This window comes from Mustela lutreola, chromosome 4 (genome assembly GCF_030435805.1).
Source record: "Mustela lutreola isolate mMusLut2 chromosome 4, mMusLut2.pri, whole genome shotgun sequence".
NCBI classification, from domain to species: domain Eukaryota; kingdom Metazoa; phylum Chordata; class Mammalia; order Carnivora; family Mustelidae; genus Mustela; species Mustela lutreola.
The window spans coordinates 114,261,576-114,286,440 of NC_081293.1; the positions used below are offsets into that span (position 1 = coordinate 114,261,576).

The 24,865-nt window shown below is 42.6% G+C and overlaps 1 protein-coding gene across 3 annotated transcripts in view; it reads left to right on the forward strand.

The window, feature by feature from the left end:
• The window catches only part of PUS7 (pseudouridine synthase 7), a 58,410-nt gene that overhangs the window by 2,079 nt on the left and 31,466 nt on the right, over positions 1-24,865 (forward strand). For all 3 annotated transcript variants that reach the window (XR_009352800.1, XM_059170854.1, XM_059170855.1), the window contains exons 2-7: positions 7,304-7,736; positions 9,789-9,873; positions 10,005-10,106; positions 13,407-13,551; positions 20,185-20,296; positions 22,109-22,186. Coding sequence is in view for 2 of the 3 variants with exons in the window: in XM_059170854.1 (XP_059026837.1) it covers positions 7,304-7,736; positions 9,789-9,873; positions 10,005-10,106; positions 13,407-13,551; positions 20,185-20,296; positions 22,109-22,186 (955 nt within the window). In the remaining variant the exon portion in view is untranslated. The remainder of the gene's footprint in view (positions 1-7,303; positions 7,737-9,788; positions 9,874-10,004; positions 10,107-13,406; positions 13,552-20,184; positions 20,297-22,108; positions 22,187-24,865) is intronic.

Here is a 24,865-nt window from a genome sequence, read left to right on the forward strand (position 1 = left end):
GTGGAATTAATGAATCTGATGGACTTAATGATTTTGCATGTTAGAGTGTAGTGTGTGTTCTGCCCTGGGGAAAGGGTTGTTTATTGTGAGCTAAAGGGATTATTGACAGTTTGCAGAGGATGGATGCGTTTAAAAAGTGGATGTTGTATTCTGAACATAGAATTAAGACTAATATGACTTTTTTAAGATGTTCACTTTGCAGGAAATATGTTAACGGACTATCAGTGTTGTATTACAATTTAGAGAATGCTAAACATTTCTTGTTGTGGGTGTAAAGGAATCTTATTGGTGAATCTAATTTTAATGTAAAAGACTTTAAAATATTGTTAAGGGGTGCCTGGGTGGCTTAATGGGTTAAAGCCTTTGCCTTTGGCTCAGGTCATGATCCCGGGGTCCTAGGATCAAGCCCCACATCAGGCTCTCTGCTCGGCAGGGAGCCTACTTTCCCCACCTCCCTACCTGCCTCTCTGCCTGCTTGTAATCTGTCTCTCTCTGTCAAATAAATAAATAATCTTTTAAAAAATTATTTAAAAAATTGTTAAAATCTAATATTCCTCATCTCATTTGGGTCATTTGGAGTATAAAAGAGACAAAACCCCATTTTTTAGTACTGTATTCAAAAAATTTTGTAGGACTTTGAAGTTCATTGGAAAGTATCAGTAGATTCTTTCTCTTCTTGGTTCCAGGATCAAGCTTCTGGTCTATATTACTTGACTGTGACTATATTGCTTGACTGTTGTTCTGGATTGTGTATTTGTGCAGCATAACATTTTTTTAAAAAACTTTGTTTTAAAGATTTTACTTTTATTTGGCAGAGGAAGAGAGCAAGAGCAGGAACACAAGCAGGGGGAGTGGGAGAGGGAGAAGTAGACCCCTCGCAGAGCAGGGAGCCCAATGCATCTGATCCCATAACCCTGGGATCACAACCCCATCTTAAGGCAGACAAGCTGAAGGCAGACGCTTAACAACTGAGCCACCCAGATGCCCCTAAAAACATTTTTTTAAATACCATTAAAAAAACTCCTGAAGCTGTACCCTCCACCCTTCCTCCCCTTCTTAAAAAGCCAGTCTTTTTTTCCAGCTGTGAGGTACAGTGCTTGAATATTATATTTGGATTTTCCTGAATGCAAAACTGATTTCCTTAGGAAAATCATACTGGGGCAGTCCGGGTGATTTTTTTTTTTTTAAAAGATTTTCTTTAATTCATTTATTTAACAGACAGATCACAAGTAGGCAGAGAGGCAAGGCAGGCAGAGAGAGAGGAGGAAGCAGGCTCCACACTGAGCAGAGAGCCCGATGCAGGGCTCGATCCCAGGACCCCGAGACCATGACCTGAGCCGAAGGCAGAGGCTTTAACCCACTGAGCCATCCAGGTGCCCCAGTCCGGGTGATTTTATCTTTCTGCTTGAATTCTTCCCAGCCTCTTCCATGTTCAGAGGATCTGCTCCCTCCCTCCTTCCATTTAAAAATTATATTGCATTTTAGTCTCCCCTTCTATGTAGTTCCTGCTTATGAAAATGGCACTAATTTGAGTTTGCTCTCTCCTAGTCCAGAAGTTTGCACAGCTGTTCTAGTTAAATAAGTTTTTATCTTCTAGGCCCAGTGAAAGAACTTAGCCAAAAAAAAAAAAAAAATATATATATATATATATACACACACACACACACACACACACACACATATATATATAATATATAAAATATACATATACATTTAATATATAAAATATACATATATTTTAAGATTTTATTTATTTATTTGGGAGAGAGAGAGTGCCCATGTGTGTGCGTGCTAGGGTAAGAAGGGGGAGGGTCAGAGGGAGACGCAGACTCCCTGCCGAGCAGGGATCCTGATGCAGATCGGATTGAGTCTGGGGAGTCCAGGATCATGACCTGAGCCGAAGGCAATTGCTTAAACAACTGAGCCACCCAAGTGCCAGCAAAATATATATTAACAGATTTATAGATATTGATGCTATGTATACTTTAATAATTAATGCCTGTGAAAGAGCCATTGGCTAAAACAAATGAAAACTATAATTTAATTGGGAACACAAAAGTTAGATTAGTTAATGAGCTTGTCTTTACAGTAAAACATAATAAGAAAAAGAGATTAGACAAGTATCTACAAGTATCAAGGAAAAAACTGCCAAAGAATATTAAAGGCCTGTTTATTTGGTGCTGTTGGCAGTGCTATGAGGGTCTCTTAAAATTAAATGGTATTTGAATGAGGAAACCATGTTTAATCATTAGCCCAGAGAACAAAAGAAGCATAAGAAGCTTTGTTTTTTCCCCAGACTCAGCAGTACAGCTCTGCTGTGTAAACCATCCATAATAAATATTAATGACCAACAGTTGACTGGGAACAGCTATTATAGACCTCTGAGCAAATCATCATTTTTCAGCCTTACAGAGAAAGAAACTCAACCCCCAGACTGGGTTGAAACCAGTGGGTGATACTTCATATGCATGATCTGCCTATATTCTTATTCCGGGGATGGCATAACAGTGCTGTTCTAAACCTTCTGGAACTGTCTGCATGAAATCACTGATATGGGCAGAGGGAAGAGCAAGGAGTTGGGCTGATGACCACATTCTGACCTTGGTGGTAACATCCCCTGAGGTAAGAGGTGTAAGGTGGGAAACGCTGAGATCAGTTTAGGGCATGTTGAATTTGAGCATTTGGTTCAGCTCTTCCAAGCTGGGTAAGCTGGAGCCAGAGCTGTAATCTCTGGGGTACCCCCCCCTCCCCGCAGGCCATAGGGCCAAGGAGAGGCCTCAGTGCGTTCGGCGTACACACTCTGCAGTTGCTTAGCTGTCCTCACTGTTACTTTGGGCCCCCAGGCAATGCAGGAAATTGGAAAGGGGTCTCGGCTGGACGAATTGGAGCTGGGAACAAGATGGGTGGGAAGCTAGAGATGCCCCCATTTAAGTGGCAGCAGAGAAGGAAGGGGAAAGAGCAGCTTGAGAGTCAGGAGAAGGGCAAGGAGTAGAAGCAGGGTTTCAAGGAAGGGAAGCAGTGAACCATGTCCCTTTGGGAAAAGATGTCAGTTAGAGCCAGGATGGCACAGCTGTGGTTTGGGCACAAGGACGCCATCACGGAACTTTAAAGAAACAATTGGATTGGTGTGTTGGAGGAAGAAGCCGGATCTTCCCTGGATTGGTGTGTTGGAGGAAGAAGCCGGATCTTCCCTCGAAGGAATGTTAGCCCCACAAAGGTGGGGCAGTAATTTGATTTGCTACAGTGTCTTTTTGTGGTGTAGGGTGCAGGGTGCTCAGTGTTTGTGGAGGGGGTGGAGTGAGTGTTCAGGTGACCACGGATTCTTTTAAGAAGGTTGCTGTATTTAGGGAAGTGGTTCTGATAAGGTAATCTCCGTTTTCTTTGTGGATGGCCAGCAGGACTCAGAGAAGCCTGTCCCTACCTGGGATGGCGGTCGGTCGTTAAGAGAAGAACTCTCCTTACCGGGTGTGGTTTTCTCCAGCAGCAACAAGGAGCACAGACGGAGGCAGTAGGGTTGTTACTTGCTTGGGGTCTAGCAGGGATCATGGAGCAGGACCAAGGAGCAGGAGTGTCGAGTGGTGGCTCACAGATACTAAGGCTTGGGGCACTTGAGGAAGTGAGGGTGGAGGAGACAGTTTCTTGGAACTGGTCGGAAGAGCAGGTGATGACAGAGGGTGGGACAGAAGAGGGGAAAACATCAGTGGCTTGATTGGAACAGAATAGTTTGTGTATCTCTTTCTACTTTGTAGGCTTGAAATTTCTTGTAAGAAAAACAAAAGCTCCAAGTAGAAGTTGTTTTGTTACCATCACTTAGTTTCAGTAATTACCTACCTGGTTTCAAATCTATACCTTTTCCACTTCCATTCATCACTGGTAAATTATCCTGAAGCAAATTCTAGACTTCATAATTTTCAACCATAAATATTTCACTTTGTATCTTTAAAACATAAGAATTCTATTTTTAATGTAACCACAGTAACGTAATTGTACCTTAAAAAGTTGACAGTACTGGGGCCCGTGGGTGGCTTAGTCAGTGAAGTGTCCAACTCTTGTCTGACTCTTGATTTTGGCTCAGGTCATGATTTCAGGGTCTTGGGATAGAGACCTATGCAGGGTTCCACGTGGGCGGGGAGTCTGCTTGAGGGTCTCCCTGTCCCTCTTCCTCTGCATACTCTCACATACAAATGCTCTCTCTTTAAAAAAAAAAAAAAAAAAAATTGATACTACCTTAATGTCATCAAATATCACCAGTATTTCTGCATCCCTGATTGTCCTAAACAGTTTTTTAAATAGTTGACTTATTTAAAGAAGAATCCACTCATTGCATTTCTTTTTAAGTTTATCTGTTAAGTTCCCCTCCCTTTTTCCCCATTTGTTGTTTATTAGTGAAGGAACTGTCTTTGTTCTTGTAGTGTTCCACATTCAGAATTTTGCTAGTTCCTCCCTGTGGTGGGGTTTAAAACCTTCTGTCTCTGTATGCCATCTAACCTACCAACTAGACATCGAGTTCCAGTCAGTTAGAATGCTTCACAGAGGGGCGCCTGGGTGGCTCAGTCGGTTAAGGGTCTGCCTTAGGCTCAGGTCATGGTCCCGGGTCCCGGGATAGAGCCCCACATCGGGTGTCCCTGCTCAGCGGGAAGCCTGCTTCTCCCTCCCCCACTTCCTGCTGTGTTCCTGCTCTGGTTGCCTCTCTCTGTCAAATAAATAAGTAAGTAAGATTAAAAAAAAAAAGAAGAAGAATACTTCACAGATGATATAGCACGTGCTTTCAGGGGCTTGCGGTGTGTCTGGTTGTCTGTCTGTTGTGATGTTAGTGGCCGTTCATGGTGGCTGGTTGTTCAGGCCCACTCTTTCCTTAGAGATTTGCTATTTAGTGTGTCTGATCTCTGTAGGTGAGGAACAGTTTCAGCACCTGTTGCACGAAGTCTACAGAAGATCCGGGGAGAGCTCATGAGCAGTCATCTCCCTATATAATTAACATAGGAAAACTTTTATCCTTATTTCACCAAGAGTACCAAGTAAGATCAATAAATGTATTTATTTTGATTGCCACATGTTACCCGGCTGGCAAGCTGCTCAGTACTGGGAAGTATGTATGGCTTCTTAGACTTTCCTTCATTACATTATGTGTGGGCTGGTTAAATGATAATCGGTGTTGTTTAAATTATGGCAAAATACACATAACATGTAACATTAGTTTATTCATTTATTTTTATTTTTTATTTATTTTTTATTTTTATTTTTTTTTTTTTAGATTTTTTTTTTTTAAATTTATTTATCAGAGAGAGAGAGGGGGAGAGAGTGAGCACAGCCAGACAGAATGGCAGGCAGAGGCAGAGGGAGAAGCAGGCTCCCTGCGGAGCAAGGAGCCCGATGTGGGACTCGATCCTAGGATGTTGGGATCATGACCTGAGCCGAAGGCAGCTGCTTAACCAACTGAGCCACCCAGGCGTCCCTATTTTTTTATTTTTTTGACAGACAGAGATCACAAGTAGATAGAGAGGCAGGCAGAGAGAGAGGGGGAAGCAGGCTCCCTGCTGAGCAGAGAGCCCGATATGGGGCTCGATCCCAGGACCCTGGGATCATGACCTGAGCCGAGGGCAAAGGCTTTAACTCCCTGAGCCACCCAGGCATCCCAGTTTATTCATTTTTTTATAAGATTTTATTTGTTTAATTGAGAGTGATCATAAGTGGGAGGAGGGGCAGAGGGAGAGGCAGACTCCCCGCTGAGCAAGGAGCCCAGCGCAAGGCTGGATCCCAGCACCCAGGGATCCTGACCTGAGCCAAAGGCAGACCCTTAACCGACTGAGCCACCCATGTGCCCCATCTAATCCATTTTGAAGCATACAGTTCAGTAGTGTTACACACATTCACACTGTTGTGCAACCAGTATGCGGGGCTCATTCTAATCATGCAAAACTGAAACTCTGTACCCAGTAAGCAACTCTGCATCCCCTTTGCTTTTTATTTTTCATATGGTACAAGTATGCATTCATGTCAGTAAGTGTATTTATGCACTATTTTTGTTTAATGAGTTTTTTGAAAGGATGATAATCTTCGTGAAACAAAGTTCAAGTGGCCTGACTGCGGTTTTCAGTAAAAACAGCAGGTCACCCTGTTGTGCTCAGCCACCCATACCATGTCCTAGAAGTAACCACCTTTCCCAGTTTCTGTTCACACTGTTTTGACTTATTGTTTTGAAAGACCCCTCTCCCCTTGCTAAAGGCTTGTTTAAGTAACCTGATATCCCCACAGCACCCCCTGTCCCCTTGCTGAAGGCTTGATTAAGTAACCTATTGTCCCCATAGCCGGATGGCAATACATACCAGGATGTCTATGGTCAACCGGCCTGTCAAAAGGGAAGACAAATGAGAAACAGAGTGTACCTGGGACTTTCCAGAGTGCTGAGGCAAGGCCCACCAGAACAAACGGCTGAGTCCTTGCCTTGAATCCAACGCCTGACTATGCTTGATTTAAGTTAACCAATCAGATCCCTGTAACCATGCATCTGCTTCTGTAAGTTCGCTTCCCGCCACCCCAACCCTGCCCTATATAATCTGCTCCCCAACTTAGCCCGGCACGCTCAGTCCACAGGAGGCTGATGAGTCCGCAGGCGCCTTGTGTAAACAATAAATCACCTCTTGCGACTTGCATCCAGTGGAGACGTGGTGTCTGGTTCTTGGGTGCGGAGTGAGGGTCTTTCAGTTTAGTTTATGTACCCAGGCATCATTGTTCTTAGTTTTTTGCTAATATGAAAGCACTGAGATGAGTATTCTTACAGCTGAACTTGAAACACTTAACAAAAATTTTAAGCACTTCAGTTATTTTAAGATAATCCCTGAAAGTAGTATTTCTGGGTCAAAGAACATACATTTTTTTAAGGTTTATGAAACACACTCAAATTCTATGCAGAAGTGTTGTGCCATTTTTCTGTGCCAGCATCAGGAAGAATTATTGTAATAAATGAGTTTTAGGATCCTAGGAGCAAAGTTAATTGTGCCTTTGTTTGCTGAAACTCACCCCTTAACACCTCTTTTTTTTTTTTTTTTAATTTTAGATTGTTATTTATTTATTTATTTGACAGACAGAGATCACAAGTAGGCAGAGAGGCAGGCAGAGAGGGAGGAGGAAACAGACTCCCCTCCAAGCAGAGAGCCCAATGTGGGGCTCAATCCCAGGACCCTGAGATCATGACCCAAGCCAAAGGCAGAGGCCTTAGCCCACTGAACCACCCAGGTGCCCCCCCTTAACACCTCTTAACAGAAGTGATTGTTACTTCCTTCTCTCTCTTCCTTCCCAAAAGGTTCTCTTAAATGTTTTTTTGGAGCCTTAAGAATGGAGATGACAGAAGTGACTGGTGTGTCGCTGAAACGTGGGTCTCATGCTGTCGAAGATAATGACTGTGTGGCCTCAGCTGAGGAGGCAAAGAGACAGAAGGTCTTGGATGGGAATCTGACCACAGGTCAGGATGGGCTGGAGCACGACTCTCCTCCCGGCCGTGTAGACGTGCCTGGACCGCCCACAGCTGTAAGTGCCAAAGAAGGTAGAAAGAATTCTGATGTGCAGGTGGAGGAAGAGGAGGAGGAGGAAGAAGATGGCCTTTCGGAGGAGGGTGAGGAGGAGGAGGAAGCTGAGAGTTTTGCAGACATGATGAAGCACGGCCTCACTGAACTTGATGTTGGCATCACCAAGTTTGTAAGTTCTCATCAGGGATTTTCAGGCATCTTGAAAGAAAGGTATGTTTTTATTTACGTGTCAAGTTATTTTCGTTCTGTTTGTTCTTTTCTTGAGGAAGAAACCAGCAAAAGGCTCTTCTATTTCTTTTTCTTCTTCTTCTTTTTTTTTTTTTTAAGATTTTATTTATTTATTTGACAGACACAGCGAGAGAGGGAACACAAGCAGGGGGATGGGAGAGGGAGAAGCAGGCTTTCCGCAGGGCAGGGAGCCTGATGTGGGGCTTGATCACAGGATCCTGGGATCATGACCTGAGCTAAAGGCAGACTCCTCATGACTAAACCACCCAGGCGCCCTCTGGTTATTCTTCTCTTTAGCTTTCTATCCCCAAGAATTGTTTACTGATGGTCACAAAGGAATTGTTAGGGTACGGAGTTGACCACCCCTCAGTTAGAGAACACTCTCAGTAATGCAAGTCACACAGCTAGGTTTATTTCCAGCTAGCTGAGGTCCAAGTATCTGCCTGGCGCAGCGGGTTTCAACAAGGACCCCGAGCACTCAAAGCCAAGGGTTTATATATAATTTTCAAGGCACTTTATCATAGCTATAGACATATCTTGTGCCCCACTTTGACAGTTTAACTTTGTTTAACCTTTTGCCACCCCGGCGTCACCCTGGAGCCAGGAGGCGTCACCCTGGAGCCATCCTGGCGGTTAAGTGAGACTTAAGTTTAGAAGAAATTTAACTTTATTTACATTTCCTTCTGCCTCAGCCTCCTTCGGTTTTCTGGTGGGGAGGGCGATCTTAGGCCTTGAGGAACTAAGCCATCTGTCTCTGGAAATTGGGCCATTGAAGAGATAGCCCTTTTTGTTGTAAATCACCAGGACCTTTGCAAACCAAGGGAGACTCCTGTCTTGCAGGATTGTGATCTCTGCAAGTTAACTATTTGTTTTTCTTCAACATTTGGTCCCTGTGGCACCACCACCTAACCACCCTGGTGGTATATGATTAAGTTGTTTTTTCAGGTTTTAGCTACTTTCTCTTATCTCAAGTTACACGCGCCCTTGTGGGCTGGTTACGGACGCTCAGTAAAATGGTTTCCTGGCCTTCAGGATGGCCATTCTTATGCTAACCCACTCTTACAGTGCAAGGTGCCAGCTTTTGCTTTGCCAAGATGGCTGTACTTATGTTAGGGCTAGACTCAGAGGTGGATACAGCCTTGTTTTTCTTGGCCTCCACACCTGGAGCTGGTTTCCAGGACTTGTTTTTAAGTCCCCTGGGGGGAGGGGAGCAGGAACAGTTTAAGGGTTAAACAGCAAAGTTATTGTTTAACCTCAGTGGAAGCCTCTGGCTAAAATAAAAATATAAAATAGATCCTTACAGAATGGGATGGAGAAGAGCTGCCTAAATAGTCAGATGAAGCCATTTAAAGATGAAATGAGTAAATAAAAATAATTTTTGTGGCATGCCTTGCTCATACGTGAGTGAGTGCTGTTTACTTCTTTAAAATACATTATTGTAAATGGTCTTAAGTTTTCTCTTGAGTTGGTTTTCAAATCTTAAACTCAGCTCTTTCACCTAAATGTGCCACATCTACAGTAGAAAGCAGGTGGATCTGGGTGTGAGTCTGGTCTGGTCACTGAGTTTACTTAACTCAGAGCCTCGGTAGCCTTTTCCAGAAAATGGCTCCTAATACCATCTTGGGGTTTTTGAGAGGATTTTAAGTAATGTGTGTAGAGTATTTAGCATAAATGTAAGCTTCAGGTTGGTTCATGGTAGACTCACAGGGTTCCGATTTAATTAACCGTCCCATATTTTAGGATTCACTTTAGTATGGACTGTCTCTGTAACATTCCTATGCTTTGATTTATGCATTTCTCTGAAAAAATATTCTAGAAGTTCAGAGGGCCCTTACATTCCAATACAAAGCCAAGCCATGGCTTAGAATTCATTAAGAAACCAGAAGAAATAACTCCATGTGAATTTTGTACTGAAGATTGTTTTTTAAATCCCTGTTTCGTACAACAAGGCTTAATGTTAATAAATTTTCTCCTAAAATTACTAGGAAGCAAAATGTTAATGCTTTGAAAATTTGTGTTTCCTTTTCATTTTAGGTACTCCGACTTCGTTGTTCATGAAATAGGAAAAGATGGACAGATCAGCCATTTGGATGACTTGTCCGTCCCAGTGGATGAGGAGGTAAGAGCAGCTCTCCAGCAAAAGTCACCTTCTATATAAAATAGCATTTCCTGGAGATCCTGGAAATACAGATCTCTAACAGCTTTAAATTCTGTGTTTGACTCACTGAGAGTTTCATCATTATTTTCAAGGATCCTTCAGAAGATGTATTTACGGTTTTGACAGCTGAAGAAAAGCAGCGTTTAGAAGAACTCCAGCTTTTTAAAAATAAGGAAACCAGTGTTGCCATCGAGGTAAATAGCACAAAAATGTATGGAAAAGTTTCTTTAGAGTTTTGAGTGCTTCTTTTTGGGTGAATATATCAAAGTGTCTATTAGAAAAATTACAGTAGCTTATAAAAGGATGGCCTTGCTCTATTTGATCTAAAAGAGCACTACACTAAAAATGTTTTTATTGGGGTGCCTGGATGGCTCAGTCACTTAAGCATCTGCCTTAGGGCATGGGGCTCCCTGCTCAGCAGGGGAATCTCCTTCTCCCTCTCCCTCTGTCATTTCCCTCCTTGTGCTCTTTGGCTCTGTCTGTCAAATAAATAAATAAATAAGTAGAATTTTAAAAAAATGTTTCTGTCAGTGGCAGATAACCTGTATCCAGATAAACTATAACAAAAAAAGTTAACGTTTTTGTTTTAAGAAAATTTTATACATGACCACAGATCAACAAAGAAAGGTATTGTTCGGAATCATAGAGTAGTTTTTCTATCACATGGTGTCTGTAGCCAAAAGACTAGGACAGCCTGACAATCAGATGTGTGGCCTGCTAGGGAGGCCGTGGCCTTGGCTCTGCCTCCTACAGCCTCTGGGTCTCAGGTGGGTTTTTAGAGGGAGAGGTGTTGGGGAAAGAGAAGGGAGATTTCTCTGCTCAACTTCAATCAGCTTCCACTGTGGAGGAAAAGGAGAGCTGAGCTACTAAATGCAATAGTGGATGCCTTTTCAAAAGCTTTTGTTATGAAAATTTTATTCTCAGTTAGTGCTGTCCAGTGGAATTATAATGCGTGCCATGTTTTTAATTTTAAACTTTCTAAAAACTTACAGAGGTGAAATTAATTTTTACATTATATTTTACTTACCCTAGTACATTTTATTTTTTTATTTTTATTTTTTTTTTAAGATTTTATTTATTTATTTGACAGAGAGAGATCACAAGCAGGCAGAGAGGCAGGCAGAGAGAGAGGAGGAAGCAGGCTCTCTGCTGAGCAGAGAGCCCGATGCGGGCCTCGATCCCAGGACCCTGAGATCATGATCTGAGCCGAAGGCAGCGGCTTAACCCACTGAGCCACCCAGGCGCCCTACCCTAGTACATTTTAAAATATCATTTCAGGGCACCTAGGTGGCTTAGTCAGTTAAACATCTGACTCCTGATTTCGGCTTAGGTCATGCTCTTGGGGTCATTAGATCAAGCCCCACGCTGGGCTCTGCACTCAGCTGGGAGTCTGCTTGAGATTATTCTCCCTCTCCCTCTGCCCTTTCCCCCACTCTTGCTCTCTCTGGAATAAAAGAATAAATTTTAAAAAATAATAAAAAATAGAATAGTTCAGCAGGTAATCTATATACATATATATTTTTTTTTTTACAAATGAGATGTTTTTACATTCTTTTTTCCCCCTGCTTAATCATCAAAATTTGGTGTTCTTTTATGCTGGTAACATAGCTCAGTTCAGACTAGCCACATTCAGGGACTCCGTTGCCATCTGTAGCTCATGACTGCCGTACAGGATAGCGCAGCTCTAGGTGATACAAGATTTTAAGAGTCTTGTAGCATAAGATTTTTAGAATTTTAAGTTTATGTTAAATTCATTTTATACCATAGTTTAATGACCTACTTGATTAGGGGTTGTCTGAAATCCCGGTTTCCATCACTCCCAGTTAACAAGAGCTTACCATAACTTTTCAGAATTCATTATCTGCCCCCAACCCTTGGCTCTTCTTCCCATCCACCGAAATGTCCCCAAAGTATGTATATTACAGTTTTAGGATTCATCAATTACTGAATTTACCAATGGACAAAATCTTGCAGTGCCAAAAAGAAAACAAAGAACTGTTTTGGGGAGCTGTCCAGGAGGGTGGCTTAGGTTTCTCTTGCTTGTACAGCACAGTGGCAGATCTCAGTGTCCTCTGAAAACCTATAATCATGACATCTACTGAATGTTTTTACCTTTAAAGATAAAGCCTGGGCACATTTTCTTGTTTGTAAAATGAGGACGGACTTGCCAAATGCTTGAAGTCTAACTATGTGTTCAGTCATCTGTACAAAGTTTGATTCCAGCTCAGTGCTCAGTAAATACCAGATCTAGACTCATTTTTAATATGAAAATGTCACATGTCTGTAATTAAAATGTAGTTTGTTTTCTTTTACATTTTTAATTTTACTAAAATATTACTAAGTTTAGCAAGTAGTTTAATGTATCCTGGTGTTTTTCAGCTTGCAGATTGCAGTCCTCAGTGGGTCATGGAATCAGTTCAGTAGAACTTAACCGATATCTGTGTGAATGCAATACGATAAAACAGAAAATAAGAATGTATTGTACACATTAAGGATAAATACTGTTTTTCTAAAAAAATTTTAGGTATTTAGTAAGGCATATACACATACATACTTCTGGTGGTTGAATCTAGATACGAAATGTATTTCTTAGAGTGAGACATTCAGAAATTGAACAACAGTTTTGTTTTGTTTTGTTTTGTTTTGAGAGAGGGAACATGTGTGCAGCAGGGGGAAGGGGCGGAGAGAATCTTAACCAGACTCCACACCCAGTGCAGAGCTGGAGCCCGACGCGGGGCTCGATCCCACGACCCTGAGAATCATGACCTGAGCTGAAATTGAGAGTCAGGCGTTCAACCTAGTGTGCCACCCAGGCGCCCCTGAACAATGGTTCTATAACTAATAAGTTTACATTTTCTTTTTTTTTTTTTTTTTTTTTTTTTTTTTTTTTTTTTAAGTTTACATTTTCTTGATGTCGATTTTATTTTTTATTATGAACAAATGTTCTAGAACATCATTATAAAATAATTCATCTAATATAGGGTTCACTATGGGGCAGTTGTAGATTGGAGTGTTCCAGGGAGTTGAATGTGTGATCCTCCAAAGACCCAGCTTGCCGACATCGCCATCTGAGAGCCCCGAGTCCCTGAGAGGCAGTGTCTGTGATGGGCGCCTCTGGAGTCTCACAGCCTGGATTTCACATCTGGCGCCGCCTTCCTCCAGCTGTGAGCTGGGACACATTCCTTCACTTCTGTCAGCTTCGTTTTCCTTCTCTCCGAGCAGGTGTAAGGATGGCATGGTGAGGAGATGATGGGGATTAAATAAGCCAACGACTGCGAAGTTCTTGGTACTGTGCCTGGCGGCGGTCATGCTCAGTAAACAGGCTCTTAAGATGAGCAGCGTTACGGAGCTCTGGGAGATCCAGCAATCCTACCCACAGACTCTGTTACTTCACACGGTTGATAACACGACTCGTGTTTTTACTGACTCATTAGTGTTATCTCCCTATTTGATGTTTGTTAAATCACTAGTCGCGGTATTTCTGTTTTTAATAGGTTATTGAGGACACCAAAGAAAAAAGAACCGTCATCCATCAAGCGATTAAATCTCTGTTTCCAGGATTAGAGACAAAAACGGAGGACAGAGAGGGGAAGAAATATATTGTAGCCTACCATGCAGCTGGGAAAAAGGCTCTGGCAAGTAAGTGTGCGAGTGACCTGGCATTTGTGCTGTCGGGGACCGTCCTGCTCCTCCTGCTCTTGCCCGTTCATGTTTCAGGACTACTTGGCTGGTGGGCAGGAGAGTATATTGGCCATGTCACTCTTTCAGAGAAGGTGGATGATAGCTTTCACATTCACAGAGCAGCCCTGTAGAATGTGTCTGGTTGGGAGCACTGGGTCTCTTTTGGGAGTCACGATTTGCCATAGTGACAGTGGTGCCGAAGAGACAGTGCTAGGAATTTGATACGTTCCCTGAGGAGCAGAATGGGCTCAGCGGTAATTCAAAAAGAAAATGGAAGGGTATTGCTCATTCTGTGCCTTAATGGAGAAAAGAAAGCTTTCAGTGAACCCCAAATCCCAGTGGCATATTTTCTGCCAAGCCCCTATAATGGAAGGCCTTCTGCTTTCCAACTGTGAGTTTTTTCACTCAGACAAAAAAAACCCCATGGAATATACAGGAAAATATCCCTTTGCCCATGCTCATCTTTTGTTGTATATCATTCACTTGAAACAAGTCTAATGTATTTTCTATAGCCATGAAAATTTCTATATCCTTAAAAAATAGGTCGTCTGCCAAATCAGCAGACAAAATTCTAATGAAAATGACAGTGGGGAAAAAGATATTTCCTCACCCTCGTCCCCTACGCTTGATGGCTTCTATTAGGGAAGAGTTATTTCTAGATATATTTGTCAGAGCAAAACTCGAAGACTGCGTAACAAAAGACTGCTCACACTGTTGATGCTTTGTCAGTCTTCTCTCAGGTTAATGCGTGAGTGGGAGAAGCCTTAATTGTAACTATGAATCTAGAGAAATGAGGCCATTATAAGAAAAATGGGCACAGAAATAAGGTTCAGCTGTGCCTGAAAAAAAAAATAATGTAGTTGGTTCAGTATGTCTGGGTAGTGACACAGAAATGAGAAATCTTGAGCAGGTAGGAGGAGAAGATGGACATTGGAGGCTACTTCTCAGTGGACACTGCAAAGGAAATGAGATGGTGTGTTCTGGAACAGCTGAGGGCATGGGTGGTTAATCACTCCTCAAGCCACATGCTGATGTCTTGCTTGCTGCACATTTCTTTGATGTCTGAGTCACCGTATAAAATGATTCTCCAGCCAGGGCTGTTCAGAAGCATTAATGAAAGTGATTTGAGTGAATTTTTTTTTTTTTTTTTTGCCTTCTCCCAAGATTGGCAGATGGCTGGTTACTGTCCTGGATATAGAGAGGGTGCCATGGTGCACTCAGGCTCCCGTTCTCTCAAGGAGCCCAGGCTGAGCGTGGCTGCTAGTGAGCCGTTCCTTGTAGAGAGGCAGTCCCCATGTTGGGCAACAGCCCCCTTTTAAAGGCAAGGTCTTGATTCTGCTGAGTGTGGTCATGAGGAAGCAGGTTAGCAAAACCTGGATTGTTTTGACTGGCTGCTGCTTAGAAATTATCTTTCTTTCCTAGAGGATGCTGGCCTTTGTGACTTGCAGAGAGGGGTGTTAGGGCATTTATTTGCACTGTCATGGTGGCCCTGAGAGTCTTCCCACCCTTTCCCCTCAAGTGAGTGGCATCAGATCTCTCACATTCTGTCTTTAGCCACATTCTCTATGCCTAAGCCATACCCATCTTCTTTTTTTTCCAAATAAGAAATTTCCTTAAGATTTTTTAGGTGAGATGCTGAGCTCTGTAGGACTTGAACCACCCTCCCTCTTTCCCTTGCACATCTTCAGTAAAATAGGAATTTCTCACTGGAGGAAGCATGAAGGCAGGTCAGATTGGATCGTCACCTGCATAGAGTTCTAAACCTCTTGAGCTTGAGTCGTTTTGGCGTTTGGTCAAAGTGGACTGGAGGTCTGAGCCATTCTCACCCACCTCCTCATAGCCCCAGACAGAACACAGGAGGGCCTGTGTTCATCTGTTGCAGATCCAACTCCCCACCAGTAAGAGTGCCTTAGTTAAAGACTGTTGGAAAAGTCGGGAGAGCTGGGATCCAAAGACCACCCTTCATGCCCCTGCAAATAGAGTCCAGTACCAATGATAACTTACCGTTTCGAGCATATGAATAAATTAGCTTTTAGAGATTCATTGCAAAGCTAAGCTTATAGTGTTTTTAGCGCTCCTTTCCTACCATACCCTGATATTGTTACATGCGTTACTAAGCAGATTGGCAATATTCTCACCTAAACTTTTCTCAGCTAGAGCCATGCATCCTAAAACGTAGACATCATGGTGCCCAGACACCACAGATTACCAGCTGTTTTACCTCCGAAGCTATGTTGTTTGTGAATCCAGTCTGATAGACAGGGCACCTTGATTCACCTACCAAACCATGCCTAACGGTATTTTCTGAAAATATCATTTAATTATTATAAGCCATGTAGTCAGGTAAACTAATATGTATTTTCAGATAGATCATATATTCTAAATGCCTCTAAGGACATCTTTTTAAAAAGACTTAAGTAAAAATAAGGAAAAAATCTGCCACATGATATGTAGAGGTTCCTGCATACTTTCTGAAAGGAATGGATCCCAGCAGGGATACCTACCCAGATAAAGGAATCCACAGAGACTCCAGAGAAAGGGCCAGACAGATAAGAAGGAAACTCTCTGGGAGAGGCTGGTATTGTGGAATCCACAGGAAGAGGGAATGCCAATAACTGAAGTGATTAGCAGTGGAAAATACTACAGATGGGTCCAGCAAGAGAAGAACTCTGAAATCAATCTGTCAGTTTATAGCCACATCGATATCATTGGGGCGTTTGCTGTAGAAACTCCAGTAGAATAGGATTGGGAACCGGTTGACACCGTAGGCTGCGCTGGAAGACACCAGTATGGAATGCTATTTGAAATAAGCTGTAAAGAGGGGCGCTGCTGGCTCATTCGGAGGTGTGTGTGGCTCTTGATTTCACAGGCGTGAGTTTGAGCCCCACCTGGGGTGTAGAGATTACTTGACTAAATAAATTTAAAAAAAAAATAAGCTATGAAGAGAAGGAGAAAGGAAGGCAGCATGGTGGAGAGGGATGCAAGTTTGACTTTTAAAATGGAAGAGTCCTGGGCGTCTTGATCTCCTGAAGGGAAAGAGCCAGTGGAGAGGGTGGGCAGAAATTCTGGGAGGAGAGTGATAGTTGGAAGGTCAGTGTACAGCGATGCAGTCCTGGAAATGGCCTTGAATAAGAAGGAAAGAATGTTCTGCATGCTACACCATCATGTCCTCTTTCTAGAGCTACATTTTTCCTTCCTTATTCATGAGGATCTCTGTGCTCCATACCTGACCCTTCCCGAATGTGGTTTCTTTTTTTCTCTGGTTTCTATTTCTACTGAACTGGCACTGCCCTATCAGACCATCAGAAGGTTGCTTTCTGTGATCTCAGCCTGAGAATTCTTTGCATTCTATCTTTTAAAACAGGGTGTCTCAAAAAAGTCTGAAAGTCATTTTTAATTCTCTTAAATTACAAAGCTACATAATGCTCCTTAGCATTCCAAGGATTTAGAGTTTTAGAAAGTCCCATTCACCCAGAATAAGTTGAGTCTTGCGGATTTTTTCATTATTCAAAATATTCCCGGTTAATTAATGCATATGCTTACTATTTTGTATACTGAGTGTGCCTAGAAAAAGAATCGTCAATGTTAGTGACAGAGGAGATAATGCTATGCATGTGCAGTGCTTGGATTTGCTAATAAAAGATGCATGCTTGTGAGCCAAAACTCATGCTCGGTTGTCATGGTTTCTCTTAGGCATTAAGTTTTTTAGCCTTGTAGCCTCATTCATTTCTCGCCATTATAGTTGATTGGGAAGGGGAAGGGGTCCTGAGGGGGTCATTAAGGATGCATACAGTTCCACTACATCATTTCTGATCACAAGGTTTTTTCGACTTTGTTGTATTATGGATATTTTCAAACAAGCACAGAGTGTGGTATATATTGAACCACTGTGGACCCACCAACCACCTTCAAGATTGTTTACATTCTGTTGTTTTTGCTTGATCTTTTCCTCCTGCTCATTTTTCTTGTGGAGTGTTCTAAAGAAAATTCTCTGCAGCACTTCATTTCACTCATAAATACTTCAGTGTGTATTTAGCAGCTAAGGAGAAAAACCCCAAACCATTATCACATCCTACATAACGAACAATAATTTATTAATATCCAGTAGCCAGTGCACATTCAGTTTTTCCCCCAATCATCTCAAATACGTCTTTTACAATAGATGACTTGTCAGGCAATGATACAAAAAAGGTCTGAACATTGCATTAAATAGAAGTCTCTAAAATCATCTTAAATCCCTTCAAATTTATCTTTTCAGGAGCTGTTTTCTGTAAGGAATTCTCAAATCTTTATCGAATAAAAAAATCTTTATAACTCAATGCCAGAAACTCATAAAGCACAGAAAAAGACAAAGCTAAACAATAATTACATGCAGTGTCACCACCAAAAGATAATCACAAGTAGCACTTTGTGAAAACGAATCTCTAGATGGGGCAGCATTTTGCATTAGGTTTTTTTTTTTTTTTTTTTTTTAAGCTTTTATTTAAATTCCAGTTAACATGCCTTGTAACACTAGTGTTGGGTAGACAACGCACTGTATTCAGTCGTAAACCTTACGCTGCGTCCCTTGGGTACGGACAGTGCAGCTCTGAGGATGAAAAGACCTGCCCTTGTGAGGAGGCTGAGACAGGGAAGCTGGTACCTATAGGTGAGTTTTCTCCTCATTCACTGTTTGCCTCTGTGACATTCCATTGTTAACGTCTGAATGGCTGTTAACCCACCACATAACTACCAGGTACTGTAGCAGTTCTTGGTAGGAAATTTCCATGCGATCATTTGCATGTTCACCTCTAAAGCACTTTAATATTATTACGAATTAAACATTGCTCTCTTGTGCTCTTTATGCTGTGCATTTGGACAGAGGTCAGAACTGCAGCAGGTAAGAGCGGTTGGTGTTTCATGTAGAGAAAATGAAATGCCAATGATTTTTCTCCCAAGTGCTAAGTAGAAGACAATTTTGGTTAACTGGTGAGCTAGATGGAAAGCCAAAAATAATACTGTTATTCACAATTTTCTGAGGATGAATTGTGAGGAATTCCCACGAAGAGCCAAAGAAATACTTGTAATATTTTTGTTGTCCAAGACAGAAGAGACTTACCTTCACATTTATCAGAAAGGGAAAGCAATTCGCTGAGCATGCAAGCTGTGGCGGTTTTGCAAGATGATCCATTGATTCATTTGTTGTTTACGTTTTAGCGTAAATCACTAACGTACCAAGAGTGCTTTTTGCCTTGACAAAGCGGAATGTACCAGCAACTTCAGTACCAGAAGTTTCTTATATCTCTGAAGAGGACAGATTCACGAGTTCATCCTAAAGGATTATTTTTAGGGACAAAGACAAAGGAACATTTTTAGAAGAAGACTCTAAGGATTGTATGAAATACTTTTTCCACAGTTTTTCTTTCACAAAGTTGTAGAAATCAAGTGAATTAGATGTGTACAGATGACATTTGCTGCTGTGTGTCGCTCAAGATGCAGGAACATCATTGTACAGCATCTGGAAGTGGGGTTGTGGCTTACCTGTTTTTCCCAAACTGTGTTGATTTTTCACGATCAGAGTTTAAATCCTAATATTTAAAAAAAAATCTCTGATGATAGTACATTTAAAAGAAAATTTTTTTTTTTTTTTAAAGATTTTATTTATTTGTCAGAGAGAGGGAAAGAGAGCGAGCACAGGCAGACAGAATGGCAGGCAGAGGCAGAGGGAGAAGCAGGCTCCCTGCCGAGCAAGGAGCCCGATGTGGGACTCGATCCCAGGACGCTGGGATCATGACCTGAGCCGAAGGCAGCTGCTTAACCAACTGAGCCACCCAGGCGTCCCTAAAAGAAAATTTTTAAATGTTTTCCAAAACCTGGACATATTGGTCACTTTTCAAAAAGTTGAATAATCTAACTGTAGTTCAGAAGGTCACATTGAAAGTTAACATTTAACCTGGCTTAATTTTTAGAGTTTCCTTTTCCCCAAGAATCATGACCATTAAGTTTTGAATGCTAGCCATGCTCTCTGCCAGGGAAGCGTTTGTAAACCACCTAGGATTAACTCAACTTTTGTGAAGGAAGTGGCCTTTGGAAAGCTTGAACGTGTCACTAAGGCAAGTCCTCACAAGCTTTGTCCCCATCCTTGCTGAGGCAAGTATGTGTGAACTCCTGGCTTGGGATATGAGGCAGGGCCTGTAGATTCCAAGGGGAGTTCTCTTTCCTTCTGGACACGTGTGTTCCAGAAAGCCAGTTACCCACCAAGAAGATACGCGCTTGTGAAGTAAACGCCTCTGGGGAGTGGGGACCCCTGTGTGTGAGGAGTTGCTCTGTGTGAGGATGGTTGGTTAGTCGTACTCATTTGTCACACAGCCTGCCTTTCAGCTTTTGTTTGTGACTGTGGACAGATCATGTGCAGTCTCCAGTCACAGGAAGTGTCATACCTGTAGTCCACACAGCTGTAACCACTTAACCTGTATTTCTTGTCAGACTAGATCGGATTTCTCACTCAGGTTCTCTAGCAAAAAATGAGCTTGTAGGTTTCATAAGCTAAAGCTTATGTTTAGAGCACTTTTATTATGGTCTGTGTAACATTTAATTTTTTTTGCTTTTAAGATCCAAGAAAACATTCTTGGCCAAAATCTAGGGGAAGTTACTGCCACTTTGTACTGTACAAGGAAAACAAAGACACCATGGATGCTATTAATGTGCTGTCCAAATACTTACGGTTAGTATCTTGTTCTTGTGCAGACACAAAATGACAACACGGGAATTTATTTTCCTCTTTCAATGCTAATGAAAAACAAGTGGGAAAATAAGCAAAAAGAGAGCAAGTGTGCCCTCCAGTTACGGTTTCCTTAAGCAGTAGGTGATTTATTTATTTATTTATTTTTAACCTTCGTGCATACTGCTAATGACTCAAGATCAAAATTCTATAAGTAAATAGTTATCATAGTAGCCCATCCAGTTGAAAATAAAAAGTAACTTGCTTCCTGGAAAGCCTACACTTTGATGTGTTTGCAGGGGTTTGCTTAACTAGAGTGTAAATTCTTTAATTCTTGGAGATGGACTTGATCGGACGCTTGAGACCAGTTGGATTTCCTCCTGGGAATGCAGATAGAGCAGGTTTGAGTCTTCGAGGATCGGCCAGGAGCTGAAGAATTGTTTTTCAGTTGTGGATACAGGCACCGCAGCCAGTCTGTGCGCACAGGAAGTTTACTTTGATACACATTTAACCCAGTTTAAACGTGGTACACACTGTGTCAGTCCACTGGGGCCACCATACCAAACTGTCACAGACTGGGGGGCTTCAGTAATAGCTCAGGAGACTGGGGGTCCCAGGATCAAGGTGTTGGCAGGTTTGGTTTTTTTTTTTTTTTTGAGGCCTCTCCGTGGCTTATAGATGGCCACCTTCTCTGTGTGTGTGTCCCAGAGTCTGTCCAGATTTTCTCTTTCTGCTGGAACAGATCGGATAAGGGCCCCCCAGCAGCCTCATTCTAACTGAACCACCTCTTTAAAGGCCCTGTCCAAGTGCAGCTCCATTCTGAGGTACTGGGGGTCAGGGCCAGTAAGTCCGTATGCTAGCCAGGAGGGTGCAGTACCCTACAAGGGACATTATTTTACTCCTGTTGCTGGCTCTCTGGGAGAGAGTCGGTGGGGCCTGTCTGTCCCTGAGCCTGCGAGGATACTTCCTCTGTATTGCAGAGGGACTTCCTGTGACATGGGCAGTTGGAGAGCACTCAGAATTCAAGCAGTTTGTCCTGTCCTTTTCCTTTTCATGTGGAGCAGTTTCTATAAAATACTTCATTGTTAACTAGCTTAGTTACATCTTCATATCACAACTATTGAGATCCCTATTATAGTGTTTAGCTTTTTTATGCAAAGAAATGCCATGAATTTATGGAAACTTTGTATTATTAACTTTTTAAAAACCGAAGATAATAAAATTTTCAGAGTGGTATGTTACGTATCTAGAATGAATTCCTCTTTACCTTCACTGCTATGTCATCTAAAGAAAGGCCTACGGTCGATAGGAAGTACATTGTTTCCTTTTGGTGACTGGCTAGCAAAGTCTTCCAATGGCATGTTTTTTCACTCAGCCACAAACATTCTAAGTCAAGCCCTGCTAAGAAGGTTGCTGTCCAGGCATCATTTACTTCCTTAGCTTGCATACTATTTCCTGGGTACATTTTATTTTTTAATTTTTTTATTTTTTAAAGATGTATTTGTTTATTTGACAGAGAGAGAGAGATGACAAGTAGGCAGAGAGGCAGGCGGGGGGGGTGGGGAGCAGGCTTCCGGCCGAGCAGAGAGCCTGCTCGGTCCCAGGTCCCTGAGATCATGACCTGAGCCGAAGGCAGAGGCTTATTAACCCCCTGAGCCACCCAGCACCCCCCACCCCACCAGGTACATTTTAAAATCAAGTTTCTCCTTACTCTTCTATTCCGGTACCATTTTATTTACTTTGTGTCTTAAATCATGAGAAATACGATTTTCTAATGATGTGCAAATTCATATGGTTTTGTTTTTGTCTTACCAGAGTCAAACCAAACATATTCTCCTACATGGGAACCAAAGATAAAAGGGCCATAACCGTTCAAGAGATTGCTGTTCTCAAGTAAGTACCAAGTACATGTCAGGGTTCGTTCTGCAAAAACCCTGGTGTCACTGTCCTCAAATTCACCATGAGGAGGTTTCTCTCTTCTTTTTCTTTTCTTTTCTTTTTTTTGAGAGATTTATTTGAGAGAGAGAGAGAAAGCCTAGGGTGGAGGGAAGAGAGGGAGAGGGAAAGCAGGCTCCACACTGAGCACAAGCCTGATGCATGGCTTGACCTCACCACCTGAGATCATGACCTGAACTGAAATCACGAGTCAGACGCTTAACCGACTGAGCCACCCAAGTACCCCTCTCTCTTCTTCTCTAAATGGTGCCTCTGCCTATTTGAAAAATCAGTTTTATTCTTTTTTTCTTTTTGTTTTTCTGTATTTCCTAATGTTTTTAGGAGCATACAGATATTGTTTGTGTGTGATTTTTAAAGGATTTTTGTGGTAGAGTCAAGAAAGTCAAGAAAGAGTGCTTCTTTCTTTTCGTCCTTTTTTGTTCATTCATTATTAAATATAAGTTACTTAAAATTTAATTACAAAACAGTGAATCTTTTGTTACACCCTGGGGATATACAGATGAAAAGATGGTCTGTGCATTTAAAGCAATTACAATTTAATGGAGCAGACAGATAAGTAAATCAGAGCTTATCACACAGTGAGATAAATGTGGGGGTATTAGGGTAGGCCAGTTTCATTGAAAACGGGATGCTCTAGTTTTAATCTAATCAGGGCATGTCCGCCTTCACCGGTGACATTTTGGAATGGATAATTCTTTGTTGTGGGGGCGTCCTGTACATTGTAGGGCATTTAGTGGCAGCCGTGGGCTCTACCCATTGGATGTCAGCAGCTTCCTCCCACCCTGCCCCCCACCCTCCAGTTGTGACAACCAAAAATGCCTCCAGACTTTGCCAGGTGTCCCTTGAAGGGCAGAGTCACCTGGGGTTGAGAACCACTGGTCTAGATTCTGGAAGGATGGGTAGTTTTCTGAGGCTGCAGAGGGTCTAAGGTTGCTTGTTTGAACTGAGAAAATACCTTGTGAAAGGACACTGGAAAGGAGTTGGGGAGCACTGCACATTTGGTACTTGGCAGGTGACTTTAGTCTTCTGGGAGCTAGTGAGAAATCAGGGTCCTCGGACCCTGCAGGCTGTGGTGAGGATCTTGGACTTGGCCATGATCTAAACGGAGGGCATTGTGTGGAGAGGCAGGAGTAAGGAAGGGTTGGTTGTGACTGGAGCAGGTAGGTGACCCTGGAGATCGCGGCTGTTGCTCTGTCCTGAGGGCTCTGAACCCAGCCACTTGAGTGAAAGGAAGGGGAGAAGATGAATTTATACCCTTGTGAAGTCAGAAGACAGACACACACACACACACACACACACCCGCTGAGTTTATAGCCATGTGAAGTCAGACACATGCACACACACCATCACCGCCTCCACCCTGAGGTAAGGAATGGTGGGAGGGAGAAATAAAGGGGCAGGAGAAAACTTCTGAGGGTTATGCGTGTGTTCATTATCTTGAATGTCGTAATGGTTTCATGGGCTTAGTGGTAAATCTTGTACATTTTGAATATGTACAGTTTACCACATGTTAATTATACTGTAATGATAAATGAAGTCAGTCATCTGTGCTTGCTGTCCTCACTTAAATATGTATTTATGTGTAACTCCCTTATTTTTTCATAAAGAATTTGAGGCGACCTCTCCTCTTTATCCCATGGTCCCCTATAGTGTGCTGCTTTCCCACGACTATTCTGATTCACATGAAATGGTGTCGGGTTTAAGCATCTGGTTGCATCCTAATGGTTTTGCAGCCCTTTTCCTCCTTGACCTCGAGAGGGAGGCATGATGTATGTGGTCATGAAAAAGCAAAGTAAGAACATCTCTCCATGACTCCACTAAGGTTTGTAGGAATCTTGACGTGTTTGAAAGAGCAGCAGGAGACACCTAAAAGTATTCGTATATGGTGGCCTGCTCTTTTTCGTCCTGTGATGCAGAATGTGGAATCATCTGCTGAGAATGCAGGGGACAGGATTGGGGGAGAGAAATTGAAGAGTGGGAAGATTTGAAACTGCCTCTGCTGGTAGTGGGGGCCACTGGGCTAGCCAGAAACTCTGAAGGGTTAGAGGGAGCAGCAGTGGCTCCCGGACTCTGGTATTTCTGTCTTCTGTATCTAAACTATCATTGTAGTCAACTCCTATGCTATCCGGCTGGTTCTGCAAAATTTTTTCACCAAAATTAAAAAATAAGTTAGAAAAAATCATAATAGGGGTGCCTGGTGGTTCAGTGGGTTGGGCTTCTGCCTTCAGCTCAGGCCCTGGTCCCCTCCTGCATCGAGCCTTGCATTGGGCTCTCTGCTCAGCAGGGAGCCTGCTCCCCTACCCCACTCTGCCTTCCTCTCTGCCTACTTGTGATGTCTCTCTCTCTCTCTCTCTGTCAAGTAAATAATTTTTTTTTAAGATTTTAATTATTTATTTGACAGATCACAAGTAGGCAGAGAGGCAGGCAGAGAGAGAGAGAGAGAGAGGAGGAAGCAGACTCCCCGCTGAGCAGAGAGCCCGATGTGGGGCTTGATCCCAGCACCCTGGGATCATGACCTGAGCCGAAGGCAGAGGCTTTAACCCACTGAGCCACCCAGGCGCGCGCCCCCCCCCCCCCCCCCCCCACCAAAATCATAGTAAGTTCACAAGCAACTGG